At 37.5% G+C, this 12,407-nt stretch overlaps 1 protein-coding gene across 1 annotated transcript; it reads right to left on the bottom strand.

Annotated features, from left to right (window-relative positions):
* Positions 1-557: 557 nt before the first annotated feature.
* On the bottom strand, positions 558-4,255 carry LOC692935 (rRNA processing protein Ebp2). Its single transcript, NM_001046777.2, is given in 5 exon segments — positions 558-953; positions 1,880-2,027; positions 2,701-2,859; positions 3,745-3,965; positions 4,035-4,255. Coding segments are annotated over 5 exon segments (933 nt in total). The 5' UTR covers positions 4,089-4,255; the 3' UTR covers positions 558-602.
* Between the last annotated feature and the right edge of the window lie 8,152 nt (positions 4,256-12,407).

Below are 12,407 nucleotides of genomic sequence, written 5' to 3'. Positions count from 1 at the left end.
TTTGCTGTCAATACACTTACACTTTAACATCATCATCAGCGTAAATATTATTTATATTACTATACTTTATAACACAGACCTAATTCAATGAATGCCAATTGGAACAGCGCCCCTGGCGGCAGACGTAGGCAAACGTTCCTACACCAGCATACAAGCCTTATTAAAAACAAGCGGTACTCGCCCGCTTCTCTGGACATTTAAAATTAACACCATCATTTATTGTCATTATTATTAGGGAGTCCAACACTCATATAAATATTAGCCTATCCATTAAGTACATGTATTTTCTACATGGATACAAGTTTCAAGTCAATCGGATGCATGGTCCAGTAGTTATAACGGAACATCCGTAAAAACCACTATAGATTTATATATAAGTACAGATATAGATGTGAAAATTTGTGAAAATGAAACTTCACAATATAAATAATTTATAAATCATAAATGAATATTTTGAACAAAAATAACGGTATGGCGCAAGTTGTTTCAGGTTTTTTTTTCGAACGTTCTGCAATTCGGAAAAAGAAAAGGAATATCATTACATTAAAATACAACAATTCACTTATATGATTTATTAAAAATAGCCTTAAAATATATTGTAACTATCGCTTATTTTTTCGTTTAGATTTGCCTGGCCTTTGGTTTTTCTTCTTCGTATTGAAAGTTTTATTTTTGAAATTAACCGATTTTTTGGAAGCGTTGTTAAAACCGTCCATATTGTGAGTAGATTCTCTTGTATTCAATTTGGACCCTTTCTTTTTACCACCGAAACCAAACTTTTTGTTTTTGAGATCCCTTTTCTTGGATATTTTATCCTGGACTCCTTTTCCTTTGCTATTTTTGCCTTTTTTGTCGTCCAAAAAGTCTAAATCTGAGGCTTTTCCTTTCCTCACACGTTTCAATTGTTCCAACATCTGCTTCTTTTCAGCAGCTTGTTTCAATTTCGTGTCAATCTAAAAAAATATATATAAAAAATGGAGGTTAGGTTAAAATTAATACATAAGGAATATTTTCTAAAACTTCTGTAATTGCAATGATAAAACGAAAATGACTAATAAACTGGCTTGAGCGTGTTAGTCTATATGGAATTCAATTTTGCTTATGAGTTATACATTAGTTTAATACATTAAAACAAAAACAGAATATGTATTGATTATTGTATTCAAATTATGAATTGGAATCAAAAAAATTATCCAGGTTTTAAGGGAAGAACAAAGAAGAGAAAATTAAAAGCTGAAATATTATAATAAAGCGTGGCAATATTACAACACCTGTGGTAGGATGGTATATATCTGAGCCTGCATGGGTAAACAGTACACCACCATCCTGTCTATTTCCAATGTACAGTTCAGTTTGAAGAGTTTGTGACAGACGTTACAGAATACAATTCAAATTTTGACTTTACTCTATCTCTCAAAAACTAAAATAACACAAATAGCTATTTTCATCACAAGTTCTGGTTCGAAGATGAAACAACCAACAATACATTTGAGACTTAAACATTTTTCAGTCCCGGTATTCACTTCACATACATAAAAAACAAAATAAGGCAGAATTGGGCAATCTTATTTACTTCAGTATATAGGGCACAAATGACTTAAATCGCAGTCATCATGCCTTTTGCGTGATAGCGGAAGTGTCAGTATGATATGATTTTAACCTTAAAATTGACCATATCATAATTTGAATGATTTCTAATTTACTATAGCTATCCGTTCTAATTTGAAAAAATGATTACTTTAGATGGTAGATAACATAACAGTAGAATTTGCGCATAAAAAATTATGTGAAGAGCTTATCGAATGAGCTTCTAGTAAAATTATATTATTATGTATTATGTTAAAAGAATATTTTTTTGGTTGTACTGTTTATAACTAACCTGTACTCTCTTAGCAATCTTCTTCTGTTCTCTTAATTGTCGAACTTTCTCGACGCGCGACTGTGCTGCTTGCTTGGCCATCAAATTCTTACGTACTTTCTGCATGTGCTCATCTGTCTTAGCCATTTCAGCAAAATAATCATCAGGTCTAAAAAATTAAAGAATTTGTAATTTCTGTATGTATTTGAATAGGCTAATGGATAAGACACCTAGTGTAAACATATACAGGTATGCAATATAATTGAGACTTTGACATGTTCAAAGATAAGTAGTGGAATAACTGTGATGTCTCATATGGCAATTAACATTGAAGTCTTAAATGTTATTAGTGCACATGTGTTAGATGTGCAGCAACTTGACTGTGCACCTAGCATCACTGTAGTCCACATGCAACAGACCACTCATCAAGCCTGTTACAGTCAATCAAATTACAAATAGATAGAAGCAGGCCCATCCATCTGGATAAAAATACATCAGCAACATTAGGGAAAACTTGGATGCTACTTATCTATACACAAGACGCACCAAAACTGTGTGGAGTTATTCGTGAAACTTTCAAAATGTCGCAGAGAAAAATAAAACAAATTAATATTGAAGAAAAATTGCGTATTATGTAAATATATTTTTCCAACATTTCCCTATTGATTTGTTTGTACTTGCACGATACACACTAAACATGACCGGTTGTTATGACTATCGGTTTTTACGACTGAATATGAGCAGTCCCTTTGATGTCATTATAACAGATTTTGACTGTAATTAATTTTGAACAAACGAAATACTAACATTCAAAAGAAGTTGATATTTTAGATACAGCTTACCTTCTAGTGGCAATACCAAGTTCTTTGAGCTTTTTAAGTCCTTCTACTACAGCAGCTTGTGCCTGTCGATGGATTAAATTCTCACGCTTAAACTCATTCAATACTGGATCTTGAGTAGGATCATACTGAATATTACCCTTACTATTTTCTTTCAGATTCCTGTTGATGCATAAAAAGAGTGATACTATCTAATAAATTAGAAAAAATGGTGTTTAATATAACAAATACATAGAATTCGCAGCAAAATATTTAAAATACTTATAAATATATTCAGTTTGGATTCTACTTTGATGTTTCCGGGACCACTAAATGCCAGGTGAACTAACAGCCTTCAAATAAGTGTTTACTGGACTCCAGAGACCTCAGAACAGAATGCTGACAACCTTGTGTTATATAACACCTATCCAATCTTCTTAAACCAGGTGGCAAGACATGACAAAAAATTCTACTTGACCAATACAGGTTTTTTAGTACATTTAATAAAATCTATGTAAATCTATTGGAATGTCATAGTAAGTTACTCAAAGAAAATAGAAAAATTAGTATTAATAGTCCAAATCTTTAAAATTATACAATCTTATTAAAACATACATATTTTTTTAAATTCAATGGGGGCAGCTGTTGTAACTAACTATACTGAGATTTTAAAACTCATATCTCAGGGTGGGTGGCGGCATTTACGTCGTAAATGTCTATGGGATCCGGTTACCACTTAACACCAGGTGTGTCATGAGCTAGTCCACCCATCAATGCAATAAAAAAAAACCCTTATTTTGAGGTAATTTTTTACATGGAAAATAGTACTAAGCTAAGTATTTATTTTTCTATTTTATATGCTATATAATGTCGAATAGGAGGAAAGGAACCGCCTTTTTTGTGACGAAATTATTATTCTGATATTGTCTGATGTCAAGAATTTCATTCAACTGGGGTTTAGAAATTATGCTTCAACCAACATGGTTCACTATGTTCTCAAAATGAGATCAGTCTAGGACAATAACTACACTACAATTTACGAAACTTAGCTATATGCCATGTACTAACTTCCTTCTCTGTGCTGTTTCTTGCATTTGTAACGCAACGTCTGGAGCCAGAGGCGCGATTGTTGTAACCAGATCCAGCTTCTCCACCCATGGCAGATTTAATTTTATCTCGGTTAACTTGACTTTTAAGTCCGCAACGTTATTAGTGTATTTCTTTTCAATCTTTTCTATTTCTTCGTTGAGACCCGGTTTTATTAGACCCTTCGCGAATGCTTCTTGTAACTGTAGCAGAATTTAGAGTTAGACAATTGGAAATGATGTCACACAGTTTGAAAATATTTTTTTACTTGCCTCTTCATCTGAATCTAAATCCGACTCGCTGTCATTGACAATAAAATCAGTCATTTTGACTTTTTGGTTAAAGAAGTGGTTTAACAAAAATTCTGAAAACCACTTAAAAATACTTGAGCCAATGTTAGTAATCCGTAGAAATAATAATCACAAGATGTATTTTTGTCTTGTTAATGATAACATAACCTACGAGACACAAGAAACGTGCACTTGACAGTCGGTACCATAGATTTCTTTTTGGTACCATTTTTCCTTATTGGGAAAGGCAAGGGGATCTAAGCCCATACAGCCTTATCTGTTCTATATGCTATATATGGCCGTTTTTCAATTACAGCACAAGAGCGCATTATGAGGCATAATGCCCAACTAAGCTTCAGCATAATTCGGCATTGTGCGTCAGGCTTTTGATACTGTCAAGTGGTGGAAGCTGTGGTTGGTACTGACGGAAATGGGTGTACCGCAACATCTTGTACACACCATCAGACGTCTGTACCAAGATGGCACAACCGCTGTTCGTGTGACGATATTGACTCCGAACGCTTCAGCACACAGGCAGACGCTAGGCAGGGCTGTATACTATCTCCTCTTCTATTTAATATATACACAGAGTATATAATGCGGATAGTTGTTGAAGATTGGGATAAAGAAATATCCGTTGGTGGTTGGAAAATATCAAACTTGAGATACGCCGATGATACTACCCTCTTGGCGTAAACCAGAGACTAAATCGAGGTGCTTCTTCGCCACCTGGAGATCACAGCGTCGGATTTTGGACTTGCGATCAATCGTGATAAGACCAAAATGATGATCGTAAATCGTGTTAACATCAACCAACCGGAAGTCCAACATATAGCGGGATGCGAGGTAGTTGATAGCTATGTATATCTCTCCTCCACTATCACCAACGCTGGAGGCTGCAAAGATAAGATCCGAAGACGTTGCGCCGTGACAAGATCCTCAGTTAAGAGGCTAACAAAAATTTGGAGAGACTGCAGAATAACCAAAAACGCAAAAGTTCGGTTAATGAGATGCCTGGTCTTTCCAATCTTTCTGTATGGGGCTGAGACGTGGACGCTGAGGATGCAAGACCGTCGTAAGATTGACGCACTGGAAATGTGGTGTTGGAGACGTCTCCTCAAAATTCCGTGGACCGCACACCGTACCAACATTTCGATCCTGAAAGAGCTCAACATCAAGGCAAGACTATCGTCAACAGTCCAAAACGAATCCTCAAGTTCTTCGGGCATATCACTCGTAATGAGGACTCCATTGAGTGGTTGGTGGTGCAAGGGAAAGTCGAATGCAAAAGATCTCGCGGACGATATCCAACACGATGGACCGACCTCATAAAATCTGTGACTCACTCCAACATAAACGATTGCTCTCACTCTGCGAAACACCGTGCCACATGACGTCGCATCGCGAGAGATTCGGTATCGCAGGATCTGACTGATGCATGACCACGACCACTCTGTCAAGAGTGTACGAATAGGAAGAAAGTCTTATATATTTTCCAACCCTTGTAAAATGGCATTCGAGTTTTACTGTCAAATCCAAATCGGCTTTTTAAAACTTAATTGAAATAAAAAATTCAATAAACCAAATATCATAATGTTATGAACAGGGCCATAACTTCGTCAAATCCTTGTAATCGCATTTTTAGATATGTCCAACTGTTGAATCTATAAATTCACAAATTGGCTTAAAACTTTCTTGATTTCTTAATAATAGCTGAAGAGTACGCGGGATGTCCTCAGCATTTTCATATATTATATATCAGCAGACGGTCAATAAACACTAATCTATCCAGTGAGAAAGCAGAACAACTACGGTACCATAGATAATACACCGTACTTCACCGTAAATATTTAAGAATCGTACAAGGGAAAATGAAATAATTTCGCTCGATGTGGCTTCCCGGGACTTTCCAAAAAGTCCATTGAATTCATAGTAGACTCTCAATATTAAGAAGGAGTTATTTCATTGAATCTTAACCAATATCTAATAGGTGTGAATTCATCTCACCTCTTTAATTTCATATAAGTGGGTTACCACCTTTGATTTCTGTCAATCAATTTAATTCCATTTTATTTAGCTTTTCATACTACAGACATGAATAAAGTACTTTTAAATAAAATATTTGGCTTGTAGACTTTGTCCCTTTTGCCTTTCCGATTCAAACAAAAAAATTAAACAAAGTGCAAAGTACCATAGATTTTTTTTGGTACAATTTTTCCTTATTAGAAAAGGCAAGGGGATCTACGCCCATACAGACTTGTTTGTTCTATATAATTTTTGAAATAAATTTTCAAAAAGGCCAAAGTCAGATCTTGTATGATTTATATTATATCTTGAAATAAAAATTTCATTAAGGCCGAAGCCAAGTCCTTTATAATTTATTCCTGAAATAAAAAAAATCATTAAGGCCGAAGGTACCATAGATACTTCACTTGGAGACCAACTGACATGCACTTAATATTTATGACCAACTTATGAAGTATGGAGTGTAGAAGTAAGGAGGACCGTTTCGTTTAAGGAACAAGATGAAAAAGTGTTCACCTGTAAACAGCAAGTTATTGTTGAAAGACTCATCGAAATAGTGCTAGTATAGGAAATGGAAATAGTAGATTTGTGTGGTTCTTTCCTTCTTAATTTAGTATCCAGCTATAATACTTTTCGGCGCAGTTTTTTTAATCTTTGCACTTGCTACTACGGTACACCTAAATTGGCTCCCATTCAGCTAATACTTTCTTTAATACATTAAGCTGGTCCTTCTTACTTCTACCCTTCATAAGATAAAGTACGCTAGTATCTCTTGCTATTCTGCTGGTGCTATAAGGTTTCTATGAGAAATTAAATTTTAATTTTAATAAAACGTGGAAAATATTTGTTACTTTCTACGCTAATTACAAATGTGGCAAATTTTAACAGGTTATCACAGTCCCGATAAATATATTAATAACATACTGTTATTAGGGCCTTTTCTAAGCCTGTATAATTAGGTGTGTCTGCCAATTTCTATACGTTCTGGCTTGAAGGGTCGAATCAGCCATTTTACCATATATCCGGGAGTTCTACCTCATTTCTCAACAACATTGGATTTGATATATAATTTTATCCTTCTTTTTTCGTTTCGTCGTAATGGCTCATATTAAAACAAAACTTCACGAGTAACTTCGTGTATTTTTACAAGCAGCGTAAAAAGTCCAAGAGAGGTCCGAACTGTTCGGTGGTTCGAACACGAATGCTTGACGTTGAACGTTGCATGTGTGCCGGCGGCCCGCGCCGACAAAGGGTGCCGGTGCGCTCTGTGATCAAAGCCGCCTTTTATTTATTTATTTTCCTTTTTTTTCCCTACCTATGCTGATAGCCTTGAGAGGCTATTTCAGCTTCACCCTAACGTGTGTAGGTGAGTTCATGGGACTCAAACCGGAGTGTTGCTAACACTGACCCTAGCAAGAGCAGTGCTTCGCAGAATCTACCACCAGATCGGAAACGCGACCCACTGAGAAGATCCGGCGAAAAACTCAGTGGGCTGTGTCTATGGGTTAAGTCGCTCGTCGAGCCCTTCGTCGCAAGCGACGAGATCGACGAGGACGGTGACCGGTGCTTGTAGTGCCTAAAAGTACCGTTAATGGATCGGGAGGATCCGTAATGACGTGATAAAGCCGCCTGCCATCAAATGTTGCAAGTGTGCCGACAGCCCGCGCCGACAAAGTGTGCGGGTGCACTCTGTAATCAAAGGCACCTACTGTCGAACGTTTCAAGTGTGCCGCCAGCCCGCGCCGACAAAGGGTGCGGGTGCGCTCTGTGATCCAAGCCCCCGACATATATGATCATATTTATGAAGATTAAAAATAAATCGAATGCAGTTATTAAGAAGACGATCAAGTTTATTAAGAAGGTCTGCATTCAGGTCAAAATAACACACATCACCATCATCAATTATAGGGAAGATCAAGACTTGTACTAGCATAGTCTTAGTCGCTGATGGTAAGAAATTATTGAGACGATACAGAGCACGAAGAATTCCAGAGGTCCTTTGTCCAACGTAAGATACTTGAGCTTTCCAGTCGAGTGTAGAGTCTATGTAAAGGCCTAGGCTCTTAACCACGAATCTTAGGGGAATCACTGTACCATTATAGAATATTGATAGGAGTGACATAGTAGTTAAACGTTGGACCACACGAGGACTACCCACAATAATGGCTTGGCATTTCGTTGGATTCACGGTTAAGCCAAGCTTAGTTGATCACCTACTTATGTAGTCCAGGTCCCAATTTAACTGGTTTATAGCCTCAGAAATAGACTCCACGCTCATCTCATACAGAGGAGGGCCGTTCGGATTGTCGATAATCCCATTCTCACGGATCGTTTGGAGCCTCTGGGTCTGCGGAGGGATTTCGGTTCCCTCTGTATTTTGTACCGTATGTTCCATGGGGAGTGCTCTGAGGAATTGTTCGAGATGATACCAGCATCTCGTTTTTACCATCGCACCGCCCGCCACCGGAGTAGAGTTCATCCATACTACCTGGAGCCACTGCGGTCATCCACAGTGCGTTTCCAGAGATCTTTTTTGCCACGTACCATCCGGCTATGGAATGAGCTCCCCTCCACGGTGTTTCCTGAGCGCTATGACATGTCCTTCTTCAAACGAGGCTTGTGGAGAGTATTAAGCGGTAGGCAGCGGCTTGGCTCTGCCCCTGGCATTGCTGAAGTCCATGGGCGACGGTAACCACTCACCATCAGGTGGGCCGTATGCTCGTCTGCCTACAAGGGCAATAAAAAAAAAAAAAAAAATCTGTCTATAAAGTTGCAAGTCATCAGCATATAGATGATATGCACACTGAAGATTATGTGTTAAGAAATTTATAAAAATAGAAAATAATAATGGAGTAAAAATACCGCCCTGGGGCACGCCAGAGTCGACACTACACCAACTTGAGGAGGTGCCATCACTACGAGTAGACTGCTGGCGTCCCCGAAGATATGATTAAAACCATTCCAGCGCTGTAGGAGAGATCATAATTTTGGACAAAATAAATAGAAGGATATCGTGATTGAACGCATTTGAAGAATCAATTAGTACCACTACTATGACTTTAGTATCTTGCGTACCTGCCCTAATGTCGCCAACCACTTTAAGGAGAGCGGAAATGGTGCTGTGACCTGGTAGAAAATCAGACTGGTAAGAGCTCAAAAGGTTGTTCCGCAAAATAAACAGCGACAATTATTTGTGTACGCAGGCCTCGATCACCTTGGATATGAAGGGAAGAATAGATATAGGTCTAAAGTGATTTGGAAGGGAAGGGTTAGGAATTTTAGGTAAAGGAATAACATACGCCACAGTGACGGAAAAGAGCTTGAAGATAAGGAGAAATTTGTGATGTGCCCTAAAGCTGGCAGAAGATGATCCAGGATTGTGACGACTTATATTATCACAACCCACGGCGTTCGGCTTAAAAAAAGTTTTTATTGCCTTTGTAGGCAGACGAGCGTACGGTCCACCTGATGGTAAGTGGTTACCGTCGCCCATGGATTTCAGCAATGCCAGGAGCAGAGCCAAGCCGCTGCTTACTACTTAATACTGTCCACAAGCCTCGTTTGAAGAAGGACATGTCATAGCGCTCGGGAAACACCGTGGAGGGGAGCTCATTCCATAGCTGGATGGTACGTGGCAAAAAAGACCTCTGGAAACGCATTGTGGATGACCGCAGTGGCTTCAGGTAGTATGGAGTATGATAGTATTAAATACTTTTTGGATAGAAATTAAATATGAAAGTAGCCATATAACTGCAAAGATACAATGCTTTAAATTGTTATAATATTGTTTTTGTTTTATTGCTGAGATGGGTGGACGTGCCAGCTGGTTTTAAGTGGCTTCCGGTAGGATGTTAAGTGGTTACCAGTAAACGTAAATATCACCCACGCTGAGACAAGAGCTCTAAGGTCTCAGTTTTTACAGTATAATGGTTGCCCCACTCTCACAAACTGAAACGCAGTACTACTTCTCAGCAGAAATAGGCAGAGTGGTGGTACCTACCCCTGCGAGCTCACAAGACGTGCTAATACCAGTAGCGATCACATCAGTTTAATAAACAGGATGACGATGTTGAGTAAAGATTTTAAAGGTTAGTGATTTTGTTAATAAATTCATAATAGGTATAAGCCTAGTATAAGCCCTTCAAAATGATCTTGAAAACACATTTTATAAATACGTAATCTGTAGAATATCTGTAGTTGTAGAAAACATAATCTATAGAATATTTTCTTCGATTTTCTTCTTCTTTTTAGCGGATTTATGGTGAACTATAGTTGGGTAGTCCTTCGACAAAGCGGCGCGCACTAAAGTCCTCTTATTGTGGCTGCCGGTAATAACTTATCCGACCGCGACGGCAAAACATATCATAATGGAACTCTCGGATTCACTCGTTGCTTTTAGGTCCCTCAAGCATCGGTCAACGTCCAGTCACCGTCCTCGTCGAACTCTTCTTCATAATCGACGAACTAACCCATAAGCCCACAGCCACCGGGCCCACAGCTCCCTGAGTTTCTCGCCGGATCTTCTTAGTGGGTCGCGAATAATAGCAAAGGAAAAAAAAATTGTTGGGTTGGCGGTTTTAGGTTGAGCTATATGTATGAGTAGAATAGTTACTATTCTGATCCAAATCCGCGCCTTCTGTAGGCAATGTTTCCTTTAAAAATAAATTGCGTGATTGTTCTGCATTGTATTGAAATTCATTCATGTTAATATATGTTGAGCATCCATAATATAAAGGGTACAGGTAAGGAGAACGGTCTCATATGGGAGAAGCTTGAAAAAGTGTCCCACTTTTAGCACTAATTAAGAGTTCAAAAATCCTCCAGAATGGCGCTAGCATAGGCACAGGGTATGATATGATTGCGCAGTTGTTAACTGATTGAAGTATGCGGAGTTAGAAAATTTATATATTTATTGACTAGAGTAGTTAGTGACAGTGTAATATACAAGACCTCACATGTTTACGTAGTCCAAACTAATTTCGTCAATATAACCTAAAATATTGCTCTGGTAAAACGTGGAGACATCAATTGCATTTTCTTATAAGCTTTAAATAAAATACTTTTTGTGATTTTGTAGTGCTTACAGTTCTTCCGACTTTTTTTAATTCTCTATCTTATTCTAATAATTTTCAGTGCCTTTTTTTAAATGTACCCGGTTGCTACTGTAGCGCCACCCTTATTTAGCAGATTTTAACGGACACTTTTTCACACACAGAGACCGTTCTCCTTACCTCTATCCTCCATAATCCAAATTCAAAATCATTTAATTTAACTTAGATGTCAGTATGACACACTTGTTGAATGTCAAAATATAAATAACAATGTTAAACTCTACCACCGGTTCCAAAAAAAGCCACAGTCCTGAGAAGAACCGGCGAAACAAACTCAGCGGGCTTTTTTTTTTGTTTTTTCTCAAATATTTTCTTTTTTTTTTAATAAATAAAAATATTTACAATAAAGGAAAAAACAAGTCAAAAAATTACATGTGTGCAATTCACACGTGGTAGAAGTGAAACCTTCCAAAATTAAAATACAATTATCCTAAACGTCTTAAGTATATGTAAAATTTTGTCATTAGTAAATAATTGTAAGGTAGCGCCCTCTGTGAATTGATATTTTAATTTCACGTATAATCCTAAATTAAAATTCACTACAAGAGCTTTCATACACACGTTAGTATTAAAAAATCTCACAGATGGCGCTGTATTAAATAGTATGTATATTTCTGTCTCATTCTTTGCTGGCTTCATCCTACACATTTTTGTATTTGTGTCTCTTACCTGTCGTTTTTTCCGTTGCATCCGGTTTGAAATCACAACGATTCTAAAGAAGTTTTCACTTCAAAATACAATTTAAAAAAATAATAATAATGAAAAATGAAAAGGCCAGGAGCAAGCGCTTCATTCCCACGTAGTGCCATCTAGTAAATAATCCTTAATTATGCCTTGTTGCACAAACGTTCCTTGACAGTTTTCTTAAATCTATGAACAGGTAGTAATTGAACGTTTAGTGGGATCTTGTTGAAAACACTCAGCCCCCTAAAAGAGTTGCTTATTTTCTTAATTCAAGCCGCCGGCAACGCAAGCCTATGTTTGTTCCTAGTGTTCACATTGTGCAAATCGCAGACTGGGGAATTCTTCAATGTTTTTACGCACGTACAATAAATTTTCAAAAATGTATTGGGACGCTAAAGTTAGAATTTTGATTTCCTTAAACTTGTCCCTCAAGGATTCCCTCGGGTGCATATTCGGCAGCATTGCCCCATAGCAAAATGCCATAGGACATAACACTATGAAAATAATTAAAATAAACCAGACGTGCCGTATCTTC

Source organism: Bombyx mori, chromosome 22 (genome assembly GCF_030269925.1).
Source record: "Bombyx mori chromosome 22, ASM3026992v2".
Lineage (NCBI taxonomy): Eukaryota > Metazoa > Arthropoda > Insecta > Lepidoptera > Bombycidae > Bombyx > Bombyx mori.
Note: the sequence above shows the minus strand (reverse complement) of the source record. Positions and strands in the feature narration are given on the sequence as shown.